This window comes from Numida meleagris, chromosome 1 (assembly GCF_002078875.1).
Source record: "Numida meleagris isolate 19003 breed g44 Domestic line chromosome 1, NumMel1.0, whole genome shotgun sequence".
In the NCBI taxonomy this organism is placed as follows: domain Eukaryota; kingdom Metazoa; phylum Chordata; class Aves; order Galliformes; family Numididae; genus Numida; species Numida meleagris.
This window is the reverse complement of record NC_034409.1, coordinates 193,034,711-193,054,505: the sequence shown is the minus strand read 5'-3', so window position 1 is coordinate 193,054,505 and position 19,795 is coordinate 193,034,711. Positions and strand designations below refer to the sequence as shown.

Below are 19,795 nucleotides of genomic sequence, written 5' to 3'. Positions count from 1 at the left end.
GAATTTAAAAGGAGCATTTGGAAAAGTGGAGTTAGATGGATAACAGTGGGGCTGAGAATAGTGGAAGGGTTCAAGGAGACCTCACAACAGCCCAAGGGAAGTCAGTGGGCATCAGATCATCCAATCTATGTGGAGTTATAGAGGCACTAATGTAATTTTCAAGTCTCTGCTTGTTCTGGTGGGTTTTTTTCATGTGTTTTTGTCAGTGCTGGGAAACCCCAGTTGCTCCTGGGCAATGTTGTTAGAATAGCAAGCAGATCTGATCAGGGTGCATTAAATCAATCAAGACGTCTAAAATAGCTGTTGGCTAGAGATCCTAGTGCTGGCAGATTGGAACTGACGCGGGATGATTTTTTGTGGTTGTGGATGTGACCTGCAATGGGTAGAAAACTGAAGCCAACCAAATGTTGGTCCAAATGAGGCTGAGATCTGTTCCTGTCCCTTGCCCCTACCCTCAGCATGTCATATCCCCCTCCAGACTTCCATTTTTTTCCCCCATTAACTTTTCCATATCACCCAGTCTGCAGCTGGATTGTTCCAGCAGTGTGGTTGTACAGGTAGAATTCAAGAAAGACGGGCAGGTTGGTTTCTTTGTGTGCATTCAGATCCATGTGCTGTTGTTCTCCATCCACTTGAGCACATCCTAACTGATGCACTACCAGGTTTGGGGCAGCCTTGGTCTATCTTTGGTTTCCTCTAACCAGACATTCCAAACTCAAGCTTTCAGCAGGAGTTTGCTTTCAAAGGGTGTTTCTCCTATGAATGGTTTCGGTTCTTGACAATCAGATTTTTTTTCTGATTAAGAAAGAAAGAGATGTCAAAAAGCTCCTTCCTGCTCTCGTTTGATTTTTTTGAATGAATGAACAGGAGACTTCCCATATTCAGGAGATGGAACAGGCTGGATCTGGCATGAGGGCGGAAGGTGATGAGTTCCCAGAGGCACTGGGACTTGAACAAGAGCCCTCTTCACGTTGGATGATTGGCATTTCTCGAAGGCCATCAGTGCATCCGATTACTCCTTTGTTTCCCCCTGGGGAGCACAGCCTGTGCCAGGAGATGCTCCAGGTCCTGGCTCAGATGGTGGCATTTACAGAGACGCTGGAGAAAGCAGGCAAAGCTGAGGCTGATTAGCACCCCTTGTGCACAGAGTGACCATGAAAATCCTCTATAGTCATGGGGACTGGAGGTGAAAAGTGTTTTTGTTCTGTGGGAGAGACCTGTGGGTTGGATGGTGGGGAGGTATTGGCATTGTCTAGCTGTCAGTGTGGTGGAAGTAGGAGCGTGCTGTATACACCCAACAAAGAGGGCCAGCTTCCTCCAGAGCAAATTTAGAGCATTTAATTGAAACTCTTGCATGGAGCAAACCTCTGGTTGACTGTACATGGAGACGGCTATAACCTCATATATGTGTAAATAATAATTTTTGTCTGGGGTAGGTACACGTAAATACACTTGCTGCTTTTTTCAGTGCGGTCTGAATTCCTTCCACACTTTTCGGTAGCTGTTATATTTGTTAGAAATAGGCTAAATGTTGTCTGGTCACAGAAACCCCTGACTGGAACACAGATACTATCAGTGCATGAAATAGAAAAAATAATTTTCCGCTCTGAGGGATTTTTTTCAGGCAGGTTCCTGTGCCCTGTGTTTATTGTAACGTAATACGTGGAGAGGTGAGAGATATTTTTATGGCTCTGGTTTGCACTGAATTTTCAAAACACGGCACCATAGAGCACTTGGTTTTTGGATTCGGGAAGCCAACTATTTTAAGGAGAAGGCTGAAAAACGTGTGTTTAACAAGAGGAAGGTGATCTATGAACAGCTCTGGCAGAATAACCCTCGGTTCTGCTCGGAGGAGCAAGGAGACAAGGAAGGCGCCAGCTCTGCCAATAGCATTTAATGATGAGTGATTTCCTGGTGCGGTGTGAAATATAAATTAACAGCAGTGAGGAATGTAGAACTGAAAGGAAACTCAATTTATCCACTTTCCTGAAATAATGAATCTGGCAATAAAAGATGTTGGTTCAAAGCCAGGGCATGGGGAGGCGAGTGGTAGTTTTTCTATTGATTTCAACGGGTTTGTCTAATCCTTTTGCTGCCCTTCAGCCTCCTGGCCATCGTGCTGCCTTTCTGGTTGCTAGTGAATGCTTCCCATCATCCTGCCTTTGCTTTTACAGCAAGGGTTGGGCCCCCTCGCAGCAATCTATGACAAAGGGCTTTTCTTACTCTCTGTGGTTTAGGTGTTTGGCTTCGCTTTGTAAATGTTAGTGATGATCTTGCTTGACTCGAGGCCCTCCAGGGTAAAGGAGTTTTACATCTGATGGGAATCAATAGGTACTTTGTTTTTTTTCCCTTCACATGTTGCTGTTCGAGCCCTGCTTTCGAAGAGCCGTCTTTTTGCTTTATTGAGTTTTGTTAGAAGACCAAAGCACCTGCAGAGCTGACTCGCTCCTGCTGGAATGCAGGTTGATTCTTGCCTTGCTTTCAGCCACATTTCACTCAGCTAAGGGTTTTCACGGCGCTTTGTGAGAAAGAAATGTATGGTACCACACTTGGTGCAGTCATTGGACTCAACAACATGCGGTTTTGTGGCGGAATTTTTTCCTCTGATCGGTCTCAGCGGTGCCTCGGCGTAAAGTTGTTAATGTTTTTCTGGCTCAAAGCCTTTTAATAAAAACACGTTTTAATCAGGGGGAAAAAAAAAAAAAAAAGGAATCTTTTTTGTTGTGCGTCTTCTTGCTCCCAGGCACCCACAACCTCACCCCTATGCCATGGGGCAAGCTCCCATTGCTGTCACAGCAATGACATCCAGCTGCCTTCCCCAGAAGGCTTCTAGGAACATACATGCAAGTGGTAGGGACCTGATTTCACCCATGGTGAGTGATGGATTGCTGAAGGGCTGTTTGCTATGAGCTGTCCGTTGGAGGAATAGAGCCCTTAATCCATCTGGCACTGGTGTTTCCTCTCACCTGCTCCCAGTTCAAAGACAGCTTCTCTCTTTCCAGTCCATTTTGAAACCTCATTGATTCTGTTTGGCAGAGAGGAAGCTGGAGGCGGTGGGTTTGCAGTTGCAGTTCTGTCCTGATGCCAGGGGGTGTGGGCACATCTCAAGGACGTGAAGTCATGCTGCTTGCATGGGATGAGCTGACAGGGGTTTCTGGCAGCCGCTGCAGGCTCTGTGTTGGCTGCGGGGACTCCAAATACTTCAGTGAAGCAAAGTGTTTATGCTCGACTTCACCCATAAGCCGCCAGTAAATCAGCTGGCTGCAGGCTGGGCTTCTCTTGGCTTTAGCAGAACAGACCTTATGTCAGCAGCATACTGACCCTTCTGAAAATGCAATGTGATCTTGCAGCTGAATGCAAAGGAAGGTGCACGGGGAGCAGCTTAGCTCTTGTTTGAGCATTGCACAGCATTTGGTGAGCTTCAGGAATGCATTTGGGAATCAATATACAAGTTAACGTAGTCTCACAACACGTTATTTCGCCTCTGTGTCCCAGACAGGCACATAATGGGAGGCCTTTTCCAACCTTGGTGATGCTATGATTCTACAATGATACACTTTTATAAATATATATACTTTTTATATATATTTATAAAAAATATCTTTTTATACTCAAAGAAGAGGGAAACGTGTCAATGAACATCTCTTCTGATCACCCTGAGCAATCTTGACTTTAAGATTTTACATTTTCCTCCTCTGTTCTGAGTCCATTTCACACCCTACTCAGACCATGATGCTGTGCTGATGTGGGGACTATAGTGGCCAATTTGGTGATCTGAGGGCTTGCTAAGGATTCCTCCCATAAATTATCAAATTGTTCTTTCATCTTGAGAACAGCACTACACTGAAGGATGTTCATCCCGTAGTTCTTCTGGGAATAGCTGTGGAAGACAAATAGGGATCAGCATTAGATCGCTTTCTAGTTGTAACCAAGGTATATCCTCTAAAGGAACTATATTAAGAAAAAAAAAAGGCAAAATAAATAGAAACAGTAATAATAATAAATATATTTGTTATTTAACAAATTTGTTTGATTTAAAAATGACATCACAATGAAGGATGGACTTGATGATCCCTAAGGTCACTTCCAACTTGGGATGTTCTATGGTTCTGTGATGTCTTCCAGGATGAGTGCAATCAGACTGTAAAAATGGGTAAAAATGAATGGGTTCTAATATAGCAGGCTTGACTAAATGCAGTCATCCCTGTAGGGGGGATAGTTGGGATCCTATGTGCAGATAAATATCTATCCTATCTATCCTATGTGCAGGTAAATAATGCTGCAACCTCTGTATGTATTGAAGTGATGCAGCAAAAGAGGCTGGTTCGCTTACCCAAAACTAATGCCCAAATTGGAGAAACTACCCGTGCTGCCTGATGTGAAGTTCAGGGCTGTTTCTGATCATTTCAGTCAAAACTCACAGCCCAGGAACAGGTGAAGCACACAAGCCAGCTTCACAAATGAATCACAGTCTGGCTTCCTGGGGCAATTTCCTTTGATTTGATTTGTTTTGTTTTGCTTTGGTGTTGGCTATGCTCTCACCTGGATGAAATACTGTTTAATATTTTAAATATTCTTCCTTCAAATCCAGTTCTCCCATTTTAAATGAGACTCTCCATCCTTTGGGCTGTGGATATGTTGCAGGGTGTGCCTGGTGAAGGCTTACCCTGGGCATCTGTTGGCTTCTTTTAGCTTAACTGAGCTCATTAAACCTCTTTACTGGAGGGAAGTGGTGACTCTTAATGTATTGCTTCTCTTTAAAGTTAAACATTGGTGTAATGAGACTAATCCTGTTTTGTGCCATTCCACGAGATGCTGTAGTCACATCGACACTAGCAAGTAGTGTGGTCCTGAGCTCCACTGCCCACAACCCAAGCCTTTTGGTGGTGAGGTCACTTAGGGCTTGCTGTAGTCTCATCCGGTGGACCAGGTGTGTGTTTGTGGTTAAGGGGCACTGACTTCACTCGTGGGGCATCTTCTGCTTCCCCCAGAGTCCTTCTGCACCACGAACCAGAGCGCAAAGAGCAGGATCAGAGAGTGAGCTGCTTCCGAAATGCATCCGGATAGGGGTTAAGTTGCTAGTGCAAATGTGCTTCAGGTTCTCCTGCAGAACAATCTTGAATGCTGTGTGAGATGAGCGTGGTTAAGCTGGGTGGTTAACAACCAGCAAGCACGCTCATTTTATCCCAGTGGGAAGAGAGAGAAACCTAAAGGGACAGAGAGAGGAGGAAAACGGGTTTTCTATAAGAGCTGCCAGAAATGTCAGTGCTGTTGTAGTCTCACGGAGCTGAAAATGTGGACTTGTTTTTTTTTTTTCAAGCACCTTTCAACTTTCTAGTGGTTCTGCCTGAACTTCTGTAAGTGAATTGGCACTGTTTCCTCCACCTACTTATGGCTGTGACTGAGTGATTGTGGAGGCATGATCCTGAGTCCTTTATTTTTGGCATAGAGGTTAGAGGCTGTTGCACGTTGCAGATTTCCCCCTGCTCCCTGCTACAAAGCATGTGGGAGCTTGTGAAGTAGAGGTTTGTACAGCTCTTTGGGTGAGGGACTGTTGGATGGAGGTTGTGCAGGACCCAGACTACATCTAATGTGTTGTGCATGTAGATCGGACTTGCTCTGGTTCAGTTGCTGTCAAACCATCTCGGCGGTGCTGGGGAGATGTTCCTTGCTCTTCTGAAAGCTTCTGCATTTTAACTCCCTAGAGTATTCCAACTTGTGAAGAATCTGTTGGGTCTTTCACAAAATCAGCCAGACGTGTGCATCTGGCAGGTGTACATCATGGGACCGACCCAAAATAGGGATCTCAATGCAAGCTGTGCTACTTGCATGTGAATACATATATAAAAAATCATCCATTCTGAAATGTTTTCCTTGGCTTGTTTATCAAATCAGTGTCATCTAATGCATAAATATTGACCGAAGTTATCCTATGAATGAATTTTTTGGAAGTAATTTGGTCCAAAATCAAGGATTACTTTCTAAACTTCACTCATATTTTTGTCAAAATGTATAGTAGCTAGGAGAACAATCAAACTCGTTAATAGATACTTTTCCATGACTGTCATTTTGGAAGTATTTTTAGAGTCCTGTGATTGATTTCTCAGCACTTGAGATGCTTTCAAACTCACTTGCCATGGGAAGCCTGTCTAGGTAACTGATTCAGCCACATTAGTGATAAGTACAAGGAGGTGTTAGACCAGGATGGGGCTGAAAACACAGCAGCAAACAATAGAGAAAATGAGAAAAAATAGTCTACTGAAAGGGTAAGGAATTACCTCTTCCTGGAGAGTGCTGGTGGGATGGAGTGGAGATGCGAATGGGTTTTGGTTTGGGTGTTTACACAACCCAAAAGTTGCATGGGTGAATTTTAATCCCAAACTTCTCAGCTTTGGTTCAGCTGTGCCAAGGCAGTTGCCTATGGAGGTGGCTCATATGCTGCAGCCTCACTGCTGCTTTTTGGGCCAGGGAAGGTCAGTGTTAGTCATGGACAGCTGGGCTGACACAAGCACCGAGGCTGCCACCAAAAGTGGGGTGTTTGGTATGGAAATCCCCATTCCAGTTTCTGTATTTTTCTTCTGGGAGCCCACCTGTGCCTGTAGATAGGTGTGGGGAGTGGATAGGCTCTAAGCTCATGGCAGAGCAATTTGGCCCTGTGGATTTGATTGTTCTTAGTAGTTGTGCTGTAGAAGTATGTACACCCCTCCTTCTGATCCCTTTTGTCCCATTTATTTCTGGGATGCAAAGCCTCTGGTGGGAGTCAGGCACCCTGCAGCACTGAGGTTTGGTAGAAGTTGGATACCAAACTTGAGCTGAGTTAAAGAAAAGTTTGAACCGTAATATGTGTCCAATAATTAGGGATTTCTAGCAGAAAACACACACACACACACATATATATATAAGCACAGCAAAAATTACATAATTTTAATCCTTTATTGCTTTCTTTCTTTGGCACTTTTTATAAGATGAAGCATACAAGGAAGAATGGCATCAAATGCTGATATCCAGGATGATGGAAGATAAAAGTCAACACACGGCCAAGTAAATAGTTTCAGCCTTTAAGATGGAAAGAGAAGGCAGAGAATAACGGAGTTGCTTATAAATCACCAAAACACTGTTTATACTGGTTAGATACTTTTGCATAATTGAAAAGCCATGAGACAATTCAGTATAGAAAAGGGCATTTTCAAAAGAGATTAATGGCGTGCTCAGGGCTTGGAAGGAAATTATAGTAGTAGTGTTGCTCGTTGACTTCAATTTCCATCCCTTCTTGCTCATTATGGGAAGAGAGGATTCATTTGAATACTTTCCATACCTAATTTATTTCAGCGTTTTGTTCTGAACAAAATGAAGCAGAGACATGGACTATTTAATGCCAGTGGAGTAAAACCAACAAGGGAAACATGGAAATGGTGTTGGTTAGGGACACTTTTCTTGCAACAGTTCTCTCCGTGGATGTCCTTATGACTTAGGATTTGACCCATGCCTTTGGACTGGGAGCACTGAAAAGCTTTTGGGGGGGATTATTTTTACTTTTTTGGGGGGATGGTGGTGGTTACTGCTTGAAACATTCATCAAAACTGAACAGTGATGCAAATGTCTTTCATCTGGTGTGGGTGTGGTCTCTTCTGCTGTGTTGTTTGCTAAAGACTTACATATGTGGTGGTGGTGGGAATAAGTACTGTGGTTGAGTGGTTTGGCTCTACAGGATCTACAGGAGTGCCATGGGGGAAGGGGAGGAGAGGTTCATACATCTTATAGCAGTATATTCCCCAACTTGCTGCATAGCATCCTTGCCATGGGATAATTGCTCAGTTATTTACACTGAACAGATGGCAGAGTAAGATGTTGTGTCACATCTCTCGCCTGTGGATGGAAAAGCTGATTGAACAATTGCCTCGTAAGCCGAAAGCACCCAACCTTAACCAACAAAAAAAGAGCTCTGTGCCCAGAAAATCCTCGTTCCTCCTGCCCCAAGAGCTGTCCCAACACCACACAAGATGTATCTATGTGACGAGTGACACTTCTGCCCAGAGCTGGGGACAAGGGTTGCCTTAAGTTTCGCCAGGGGAAGTGCACATTGGATATTAGGAACAATTAGTTCTCTGAAAGAGTGATCTGGCATTGGCACAGGCTGCCCAGGGAGGGGGGGATCATCATCCCCAGGGGTGTTCCAGAACCGTGGGGATGTGGCACTGAGGGACATGGTTGGTGGGGATAGTGGGGGTGGGCTGGGGTTGGATTTGGGAGGGCTTTTCCAGCCTTCATGATTCTATGATCTCCCACCTACCTGGGTTTCTGCTGAAATGAATGGAAAGAGTGAGATCTGACCTAACTAACTTCAGGCTTTCGGGGTTGTTGTATCAAGCATTTGACCCACCAGGTTTGTAACCTAGAAGTAACCCGAAAACATCTTGCAGCCAGGTTCGCACTGGCACAACTAAAATCTCACCCTTGGAGATGTGTGCTTTCTCTCATGCAACCTCTACAGCCTCTGGAAAAGATGTGGGACAGGATGATGCAATAGTATTAATATGATTTCTCTTTCTGTCTGCAGTGGGAGCGCCTCTGGTTCCTGATCCTCACCTCATCCTTCTTCCTGACTCTGGTCTGGTTTTACTTCTGGTGGGAAGTTCACAATGACTACAATGAAATCAACTGGTGAGTAGTGTCCCAGCTGCAAATCTGCCCACTGTGCACCTCTAAGAGCTGCTTCAAACCAAGCTGGATGCATTTAGGTCCTTCTGATGGACTTATTAATGACAGTAAATGGGGAGTGAGGCTGAGCGCTCCTCCTGCCTGTCTGCACTGATGGCTGTAATGCATCTCCCATCTCCGTTTCTCTGCTGTAACAGAGCTTGGGGCAGGTGTACTGCCTTGTGAGCAGCTTGTGAAAACAAAGCAGAGCTGAAGTTGTCTGGAAGCCTTTTGTTTTCGTTTTGTTTGTTTCTGTGGCTGGCTGTTTTCGGAAGCGCTGAGCAATCTGGCTGAAACTTTCTGCAAAATCCAAACGAAAAAGCATTCAGCCTGAAGCAGAAAAGGGTGTGGAAAATTTTGCAATGCTGGAAGAAGCCGTAAACAAGCTTTCCACTGGGATGTGCTGGGCAGCTTGGGGTACTGCCAGCTCCCCCCAGTGCTGGAAGTCATCCTCCCTCTTACCATCCCAGCAGCATCCTAAAACATTTTTACAGTACCTTGGGCTCTGCTCTAGCCAAACTGCTTTGGCAACATCTTCTTGTCAAAAAAAGAAATAAAATATTTAAACAGAATTTTAAAACTTTTTATGTTATTTATTTCTTAAATAAACTGCCTGCTTCGGAGGCTGTGTGAGGGAGAGTGTTTACTAACTTAATGTTGTGAGCTGTCTCCTCCCAGCAGAGCGTGCTTTTCTTGTTTGACTCAGGCTCACACTGAGAACTGAAACTCATCACTACCGCTGTTGTTGTTTAGAACAGGAGCGTAAGGGAAATGCTTGATTATTTCTTCACTTTTAAGGAGATTTTGCAGTTCCTCTCTCTTTCCGTTTACACCTTCAGAACGGGATGTGAATACTCCTGGTCTGCTCCAGTGCAAAGGCAAATCTGTCTTAGCCCAAATTTGGGAAGGAGCTGCAAAATTATGCAGGAAAAAAAAAAAAGCCCTGGGAACATTGTGAATACACAGTGCAGTTGTGGTGCTGCAAAGATCTTTTGGTTTTGGTTTTGTTTGCATTTTGGAATGGGAGGAGGTTTGAGGTGTTTGGTAATGTGCACGTGTCACCTGCAGGCCAAAACTCCTTCCCTTACCATGCGACCCACTGTAGTGCACAGGGTGCTGGAAACACTCCTGGACTGACAGCACTGGGAAAGCAAACCCTCTTATGCACAGAGGAGCCTCTCTGGGTGCACAATAGCAGGGCTACATCTACCTGTTCTAGCTTTGCCATTCGGCATTGAAAATGGGTTGGTGCTTTTGTATGTATGTGCTGTAACCCCAATTAGACCCCTGCTCCATGCACTGGCACCAGAGGTTGAGGAGAACAGCAGTGTTTCTCATCAACAGCCTGAAATGCAGTGGAAGGGGGGGAGGGGGTAGGATGGTGACACGGGGCAAGGCTTTAATTACAGCCATGATGATTCCAGGGAGAGAGGAAACAATTTCCACTGGGTCTGTTCGGGTCGAGCCTTCCTTCTTCCCTTCCAGTACAGCTGCGTGGGCTCCATTAAGACATAATGGTAATTAGAGAAAAAAATCCCAGCCAGCTGGGCTGTGAAAGAGATGGAAGCATCATTTCAGTCCCAGCAGAGCTGTGAGTCTGTTGCTGACTGGGTGCAGTGGGGTGCAGTATGGCTGCCCCCCAACCTGGTGTCATCTGCAGACGTACTGAGGGTGCACTCAATGCCCTCATCCAGGTCACCAGTAAAGATATTGAGCAGGATGTGCCCCAGTACCAACCCCTGGGGAACAGCACTGGTGACCGGCCACCAGTTGGGCGTGACTCCATTCACCACCATTCCCTAGGCTCAGCCCTCAACCAGTTCTCTACCCAGAAAAGAGTGTGCTTGTCACATGCCTCCTCATGAAGCCCAATGTGTGGCCCGACTTACTCACGGTGGGGGTTCCCTGTTGGCTCACGCAACCTTGTGTTCTCCATAACCCCAGGTCCTTCTCAGTGTGCCACCAGCATCCTCGTGCAACTCCTCTTTATTATAGCGCATCGTCAATGGCCGGAAGTCTTTCTCCTCTGCGTTCATTTGGGTAAAATAACACTTGAAATCTGAATTCCTTAAAATGTTCTTCATTTTCTTAACCCAGACGTGCAGCGCATTGCTAAATGCTGCTGCATGAATTAAGAGGCAGTAGAAGTCTACAGACAACCATAGCAAGCTGTCTGCAGCTGAAGCAGTGTGGTCAGGGCTCTGCAGTGGATGCACCTACCTATGTATAAAACAAATTGCAGCAGTGGTGGGGTTTGCCTACATAAATGTGTGGATTTGGCCTTCTTTCTCGTAACGACTTGAGGGACTATTCTGGGATTTAAATGGGCTTTGGGTAGACAAGGTAAAATTATAGCCTGGCATATATTACAGCAGGCTTTTAACCTTTCCCTCTGAAAGGTTTGCTGCACTGCATGTGCAATGAGGGTCCTGTCAGTGAAAGGGCTTTGTGCCTCTTAAATGTGAAGTGCATATTTGTTAATTTTTTTGCTTTGGGCATTTCCCTTTTTCCTATCTACGTTTAGTTGCGTTTTACTTCGGATTTGTGCTGTGTCAAAGCTACGCACTGCAAGGAAAAGCTCCATCTTGCTTAGTGGGGGCTGTGTTTTGTAAACCTGGCTGCATTTCCTCTGGAGAAGGGCTACAAATGCTAGTCTTTGTAGCAATTTCTGTTTTTTTCTTCCTTCATTCTGGAGAAGACTCATCTGGTTCATAACTACCATGGAAACAGCGCTTGATGTGCAAATAGCTGCTTTAAAATGAAGTCCAGAAGGTCACTTTGAAGAAGCATCAGAGCAAAATGCTGAACGTACTGAAGCTGTGCCAAGGAAGGTGTTAGTGGTGCCATGAGCAAAGGATTCAGAGAAACCCTCCCTTTTCTTTCTTTCGTCTTCTTTTTGGAATTCTTGGGCAGAACATGGGCATGGACTAGGAGGTCACAGCAGCCAAGTGCTGCTCCAGGTCTTGTGTTTCTGCTGTGCCTGTGTGAGCAGGAGTGCTCTGTCATCCACCCTATAGCCTTCTTGTTCTTTCTGTACCAGCACGGAGGTTGTTAACCCAAATGCAAGCCAACATAGCGATGTTTTCTTCCAAAAATCCACCGGGAAAAGTTTTAATTCAGATCAAACTTGAAGTTGCAAGGAGGGTTTTGGGATTTGGCTGCCTCTCTCATGGTGCAGTGGGACCTGGGTGCTTTTGGGACTGCCTCTTGGGGAGATCTTTGCTTATTTTGATGGAAACAGGATTGAACATATGGTGGCCATAGGCAGCGTTGGTGCAGGAGATGGGTCTGTGGGCCCCACCTTGCCTGCTGTTGCAAAAGATGCTGGTTCAAGAGCAACTTGCAAAAGCATCCAATAACATGAATTTTTTTTAAGTGTCTTTTACTCCTCCTGGCTGCCCAGGGAAGTGGGGGAATCACTGTCCCTGGAGGTGTTCAAGAACTGTGGAGATGGGGTACCTAGGGACATGGGCTAGTGGGCAATTTTGGTGATAAGTGGATGGGGGGGATTAGGGAGGATGCTACTCCCCGGTGCTGTATTTCCTTCTGCTTTTCTGGACATCTTTTAGGCTGGAGGAGGAACTTGACTGGGTCTATCTTGTGGCCTGCTGTGGCTTTGCCGTAAAGTGCTTTAATGACTTTATAGTCCACCTCCAGGATAGTTTTACTGGGAAGTGTATTGCTATTTAAATGCAAATTTGACATTTGAGACCCACTGGCAGGCACAAGGGACTGTCTCTCACTGTGCTGCCACTGTGAATAATGGACTGCTTCACCTGATGCTCCAGTTCATAAAGCTCTTGTTGCACTGTGGCTCCATGGAAGCAAAGGAGAGGGGCGGGCTGCTGAGCTGAGGCTGCCCTCTGGAATATAGGGCTGGGAAACCTGATAAGTGTGATATGTGTGAGTGATGGTCTAGACACATACTTGTCCGGCTCGTCAGTTTTAGGCTTTTGTTGCCCTCTTTTTTATCTTTTAATTATATATATATATATATATATAAAATAAAAGAAGTTTTGTTATTCATATACATTAACTATATTTTATATATGATCCAAAATGATCCCTCTTCGGTACATTTTGACATGGGTTAGTGGGCATAGTGGGGAGAGGTTGATGGTTGGATTAGTTGATCTTAGTGGTCTTTTCCTGCCTTAATGAGTCCATGATTCTCTTCATTCACTGTAGCCCAGCCAAGCCAACGTTGGATATCCACAGTGGAGGAACTAGAGCAGTTGGTTTGGGGACAAATGCTTTGGAGATGTAGCATACAGGAAAAGACCTGAAGGTGTCCAGGTCTCCCCTTGGAGAGGAGGAGGCTGACGGAGTTCACCCAGGCTGGGGGTTGCTGTGGGGAGGTGGGAGAGGACAGAGCTCAGCTTCTGCTGGTGAGACCTGGAGGCCTGAGCACAGCCTGGAGAAGAGGAGGCCCCAGAAAGCAATTCTGTGCTGTGTGGTAGCACTGGGACCAGAGCAGGGCTGAGGGCTGCTTTTTGGGGAGCTCCAGAAGCTGCCTGAGTGTGGTGCTAGGCACCCCACTCTGGGTGTCCCAGCTGGAGCTGGCTTGGCCCAGAGGGACTCAGAAGTCCTTTCCAACCTTAACTACTCTGATGCTATCTGCATCTCAATGCTATTCCAACTTTGTTTCAGTTCCTGCTCTGATCCTCCAGGGCATCAGGACGTTTCAGCTTGGATACTGGGAAAAATTTCTTCCCCCAAAGAGTGGTCAGGCGCTGGAATGGGCTGCCCAGAGATGTGGTGGAGTCACCATCCCTGGAGGTGACAAAGAAACATTTAGATGTTGTACTGAGGGACATGATTTAGTGGGGAAATGTTGGTGGTAGGTGTATGGTTGGACTGGATGATCTTGGAGGTCTTTCCCAACCTTGGTGATTGCTGCTGCCTCTTGCCTAGATGGGATCACAGAGGCGTTGAAGTGCCCATCTCTTACAGTTCCAAGGCGCGTGGCAGGACTGGAACAAGGGAATTCACCACGTCAAGAAGCCCACAGCCATCCTTCAGACTGAGCAAACAGACCCTTTGGTTGGGTGAAGAAGATCAGTTTCTCAAACAAGAACCTTCTCCTTGTATCCAACCTGAACCTCCCCTGTCACAGCTTCATGCAGTTCCTTTGGGATAAATTGGGTGTTATCTCCACACCACTGGACACTGACTCTGATGCGTTCATAAGATCCCATTTCTTCCATCACCTTGTTCCTTTGAAATGAACTAGTATCTTGGGTGCACAGCACAGTTTTGCACAGTGACCTTTTTTTTTCTTCCCCTGTCGTTGATGTGAGCTCTGTATTGAATTTATTACTCTATGAACACGTGGGACAGCTTTGAATCTTTTGCTTAGGCAAAAAACAAATGCAACTTTTCCCTTGTTTGTAGGGGATATTCTTCTGAAAACTTAGGCCCTCCTCGTGTCTGGTGGTTGTTTTTTTTTCCCCCAAAGTAACGTTGTTGCTGTGTTTGACATAATTGTCTGATTCCTCTTTGCAGAGTTAATTTCCCATGAGGGATCAAAGCACAACCTCAGGGTTTTGTTTCAGAGTGGTTTGTGCTTTTTGCTGCCTATCTCTCATCTGTACAGTGGAAGCAGAAAGGCCCATTTTGCAAAGTTCTACCTAAACGTGGTGAAGTTGCTATGGTGTTGAATCCCTTAATCTCTATTTCATACTTATCTTTCAGGTTTTTATATAACCGAATGGGATATTGGAGTGACTGGTCCATTCCAATACTTGTAACAACTGCTGCTGGCTTTACGTACATTACAGTGTTATTGGTGAGTATAACAGCAATGTCATTTGCCAAAGGTTTGTGCATTATTTTTTTTTAAAAGGGCATGAATTTCTCAGTCTTCCCGTAACCTGAGCAATTTTCCTTTCAGTAGTGATTTTTCTCTCTTTCTCTTTCTCATGGCTTTAAGTTGCCTAAAATAAATAGAAAGTGAAAAATGTGTGGTCCTCAGCCTCAGATGATACAGCGCAAATATAAACACCCTGATGCTGGTGCTGCAATTGAGTTAAAGAGGAAAGCAGTTCTTGCTTCTCTTAATACGACCAAGTCCAACCTTGGTGTATCAGTGAAACCCAAGAGGAGTTGTTTCCTCTCATCACAGTGTGATGGGGCTCCATTTTTGAGGGGGTGTCCATGCAGGCTGCAAACCAGTAGCTTGCCCATAGAATCATTTGCATTGGAAGGGACCTTTAAAGTCACCTAGTCCAACTTCCCTGCAATGAATGCCATACAGGGTTCCCAGGAGCTGTGCACCTATGGACCACGCTCTCCAGCTCCCTGCCTCTTGGAGGTCAAGGTCTCTTCCTCCACATCCCTGGCTTTCAAGTGGATCTGGATTTTGCCTGCTGGACCATCCCCATCCTGATGGGATGCTCTTGTTTGGTTGTCATTGGGGGGTGGTGGTGTGTTCCTGTGTGTGCAAGCACTTAAAGGTCGTGATGCACCATTGTTTCACTCTTGTTTTCTTCTTTTCCAGATACTAGCACTATGTCACATAGCTGTGGGACAGCAAATGAACCTACACTGGCTTCACAAGGTAAATGGCTCTTCTCAGCCTGGAAGGGAGCGGGGTCTTAGTGAAACATGAGGTTAGGGAGGGGATGCTGGATGGGATGCTCACTGTCCTGGTGTTCTGGGGAAGAGCATAGACTTTACATGTCTGTGGTGCTTGAGCTCTCATCTCAGAGGACTGAGCAAATTAGCAGTAGTGGCAATCAAAGCCTGGGAACAAGGACTTTGCTCTGTGGTTGGTGAAGTGTTTCAGGGTCCCTGCTGACAGGGGGCAAACATCTGGAGAGAAAACCTCTGTTTCGTGAGAGTAACCTGACTTTGGTATCAGCTCAGGGTAGCACTCTGTTCTGAACCTCTCTCACGCTCCTTTCTGTGCTGAGCCCAGCCCTGCCGGAGGGGCTGAGCAGATGTGAAGCTGTTTGGGATGTGGTTGAAGTTAGTGGTGGAGGAAGAGCCCTGGGAGAACATGTGCACCCCCAGCTTTACACTGACATTGTCGAGGCTGGGGTTTGCTGAAACCCCAGGAGGCCCTGATTTGCATATAAAGCAGCTTGAGTAAGTGAAATGCAAGAGAAGATGCAGACCTGATGTTTGGCGTATGGAAGGGGAGAGGAAGGGTAGCAGATACAGTGCCAAAGAAAATGGCTTGCCAGCATTATATTTTAACTGGCAATTTGCTAATAGGTAATTAAGGGACCAGTCCTGTCTGTGCCAATGCGCAGTGCCTCCTGAAGGCAGAGCACAGACCTCCCCTCCCCCTCAATTTTCTTTTTTAGAAGTGGGAGAATTGGTTCTTCCTTCCTCCAGGTGAGGAGAGGATGCAACGTAAAGAGGGGGCGGAGGCCGTCTGACTGTTGCTGGCAAATAAGTTGTTGATCCTTGAGTCTAACATATGTGTCTTCACTGGGGGAGATGGTATTTTCAGATGCGCTCCAGGTGGTTGGTGGGTTTGGATGAGTAAGTCCTGGAGAGGAAAGTGTTGGAGATCAGTCAGTTCTCCTTGCCTACAGAAACCCACCCTGCCTTCCCTTCTTCCAAGAAAAGCCCACTGCCACTCAGACACGTTGCCCTGTCTCTCTCTGTCCTTCCCCACACCTCCCTCAGCTTTCTAGGAAGGGAGAGATAAGCGGCTGCAATAAGTTAACATGCTCTCTGCAACCGTCCTGAATTACATTCAAATACGGATTAGAGCACATGAAAAGTCTGATGTGGGCAAACAGCACTGTTTCTTCCAACTTCCTCCTTGAAATGGTGCAACTTTTTTCCTATGGAGAGATGGGGGTGACTTTTAAATAGGCAAGTCCCATCCTTTCTTGGATGTGCAGAGATGGATAGCACGCGGTTTGCAAGCAGCCTCTTGGTCCTTTTGCTGAGGGCAGCCAGATCTTGTGGCCCCGTGTGCTTTGCTCATGCTCCCCAAAAGCTGGAGGCTGGGGGTAAAGCCGCTGCTGTCCTACAGGCACCCACCGTGCTGTTGGCAGGTCTCTGGGAAGCCAGGAGAGGAACGGCAGGTAGGAACCAAGGGCTAAGCTAGGAGAGGAATCCTGTCCTTTTGTACAAGTGTTGGGGATGTGGAGTTTTTGTTTGTCTAAGGTATTAAGAAAATCTGAAATCAGTCTAGAGAGGTCTCGTGCATCCTAGATGACCCATTCATTGCTATGTATCAGCCTGTCTCCTGCACTGATTTCAGGTGCAGACAGTACATAAGGTCAGGACAGCAGCAGCATCCTTTGAATCCTGCAGGCATGCAGCACAGCAGAGGCTGAGACAGCAGACAGAGAGGCAGAGGATGGCAAACTGTTTTTTGATAGACAGCCCACATGTAGTCTGTCAGACCTTTACAACTGAAGTTATTTCTATGGCAGGTTTTGATGGTTTGAACTTTTTACCTTTGAAGTGGAGGTGACATTTCCTTTCTGACTGCTCCCCTCAAGCTTCTGAGTGCTTCCACTTGGAGATGGGAGGTGGACTGGGAGAGGCGGCTGATGGACTGGGTCTCGTCCTGCTCAGCCTATTTGTCACTTAGAGCCTCTTCTCGTGCTACAATATCTGTTATCACCGCTCTATGAACGTGGCTTGGATGCTGGCCACACAGCTGTTGCCATTTCAAACCCAAGTGCAGTCATATCCATGCACAAAGCTGTGCTGACCCATCTCAGAGATGACAGCTTAGTGATGGGGATGCATGTATGTTCGCCCTTTACTGAAGGGCAGTGTTCACTGTCTGTTGGATATGTCTGAGGTTTATTTCTAAAGAGAAGTGGTGGAGAGGCAAGCTGGGTGAAGCTCACCAACCCGCCACACCACTGGTCTTGCAGAAGGGCCACAAGATTCTGGGATCGTTGCTTGAAGTTGCATGGCAGAACCCAATTTCTATTCACATTGTTTCAGACCCAGTTTGCTGGCAGGGCAAATCATCTGATCTTTCCACATAGTTGACCTCTGTGCAAAGAAAGTGGGATTTCAGCCATCCATGAGATGTGTCCTACTGGGCTCAGTGGTGAGGAAGGGGAGATGATGTTGGTACAGCACACAAGCCCAGCCTCTCTCCTTCTGAGTCCTAAGGCTAATTGCCTCAGCCCATTTATTACATACACAAAGATTTTCTCTCCATTTCCCAATCTGTAAAAACTGTTATAACAATACAAAGGTTCCAGTAAGTACTCTGTTTACTGCAGATTGGCCTGATGACGACCTTGATAACCACCGTGGTGACAATGTCATCGATAGCACAGCTCTGGGACGACGAATGGGAGATGGTATTTATTTCACTGCAAGTAAGTTGTCTACGAGCATGCTTCCCTAGGCGGGCGAAGAAGCAGTCACTCTGTTTCCGTACCTTGGGCTCTTTCCTTTGAACTCAGAGCGGGGCTTGGCTGGAGACTTAGAGGTGGGAAATCCTGAAGCTGGATGTGACTTGGAGCTGCTGGAGGGAGAGGGCAGTTCCTCTCTGAAAAAGCCATGATCTTGGTTTGGCAGCAATGCTCTGGGTCTGGTGTCTGGTTCAGGAGCGTCAGGCTCTTCTAGCACCACAGGAGTCCTCCTCTGGGTTTATTTTTACACTGCACGTAAATTTATACGCATCTGAAAAAATAATAGAGCTTGTGAGTTAGAGTCCTGCTTTAAGAAAGACTTGTATGCTGCAGGGCTGCGTAAGTGTTAAAGGAAAATTGGTATGAACTGAACTCCCTGATAGACCTCGTCTCTCTTCCTTTTTCTCTCTTCCTAAACGAGCCATAGGGAAAATACTTTGCCTATGGAAGGCTTGAGAGGTTCTCCTTGTCGATTACTGCTGAATATTTGGTAATACGCAAACCTGGGGAGGAAAAAATAGCATTCACGCAAGTGACTAATATTTCTCGGAAGTGCTTCCCTTTTCCTTGCTTTCTAAAGATTTAGGCAGACAGCAAAGAACAGAAGCATGACTCAGAGGAACCGTCTCAAACTTTCTCTCATGGTGTTGCATCACGGTGGTGTCCGGTCCAATGAGTTCAACTGGACTACAGGAAAAGTCTCAGTGGCACCAAGAGCCTTACCTAAAATTGCATGGTATCTACGGAGGCCTTTATCAAATAGGTGTTACTGGAAGGGGGTTAGAGCTTTCCTACTTTCCTTTCATAGTGGTCTGAGTGCCAAAGGTAGCAGTAGGGTATAGCAGAGGTGGCCAAAGCAGATGCAGGAGCCTGAAGCAGGAGTGCTGTGAAATGCAGCTCAACATGGAATCACCGAATGCCCTATGGAGCCTACGAGATGAGTGAACGTGGAGGGTGCTGGGGTGTTTAATCACTTTTTCTCTCCTGTTCTTGTGTCCTGCAGGCCACAGCCCCTTTCCTGCACATAGGAGCGCTTGCAGCGGTCACAGCCCTGTCGTGGTTGATAGCTGGGCAGTTTGCACGAATGGAGAAAGCCAGTGAGTACCAGCTGAGCATCTCCTCTCTTGCCCTGTGGAGCACTCGTGTTCTGCGGGGAGGTCAGGGGCTACAGGCAGCTGTCACATGGCTGGGTCCTCCCAGCAGAAGCCAGGGCTGAGCCCTCCGGTCTCCTTCATGGGGATGTGGAAGCTCAGCTGTTTTAGGGAGGTGGAACGTTCTCCTGGCAAAACTTGGCTGGAGGGGGGAGCTCCTGGGCTGGGGATACACCCAGATCCCATGGATGATGCTTTGTTGTTGGAACCACAGCAGAGCTGGAGGTGAAAGGGCCGTTTTCAATAATGGAATTAATAAAATCATCTAGACTTTTGCTAATCTGCATTAGAAAGTTGCACCCTCCCCAGGTAACACACGATGTAATTCTCTTCTATGCACTTCACCTTTCCCCCGGCAACTTGGGTCTTGTTCACGAGCATTTCTATGTGGAGCTGTCTCTTGAAAGCTTTCGTGGACTTGTTGCTTGTGATACACTAGAGGGCTCAGCAGGGATCTGACCCCAGCGCTTAGGTGCTTCCAAAATGCACGTTGAGACACAGTCAGAGGTCTCTTAGGAAACAGAGAAGCAAAGGACACACTTAACCCAGTTCTTCTGTCTGATGGTCCTGTCCACTGAAACAGGTTCTGTGCATCTCCCT

At 46.3% G+C, this 19,795-nt stretch overlaps 1 protein-coding gene across 6 annotated transcripts in view; it reads left to right on the top strand.

Moving 5' to 3' along the window:
* Positions 1–19,795, top strand: part of LOC110392127 (glycerophosphodiester phosphodiesterase domain-containing protein 5) — a 196,220-nt gene that overhangs the window by 142,788 nt on the left and 33,637 nt on the right. For all 6 annotated transcript variants that reach the window (XM_021384098.1, XM_021384099.1, XM_021384102.1 and 3 more), the window contains 5 exons: positions 8,558–8,661; positions 14,392–14,485; positions 15,197–15,256; positions 17,910–18,008; positions 19,048–19,141. In XM_021384098.1, coding sequence (XP_021239773.1) covers positions 8,558–8,661; positions 14,392–14,485; positions 15,197–15,256; positions 17,910–18,008; positions 19,048–19,141 — 451 coding nt within the window. The remainder of the gene's footprint in view (positions 1–8,557; positions 8,662–14,391; positions 14,486–15,196; positions 15,257–17,909; positions 18,009–19,047; positions 19,142–19,795) is intronic.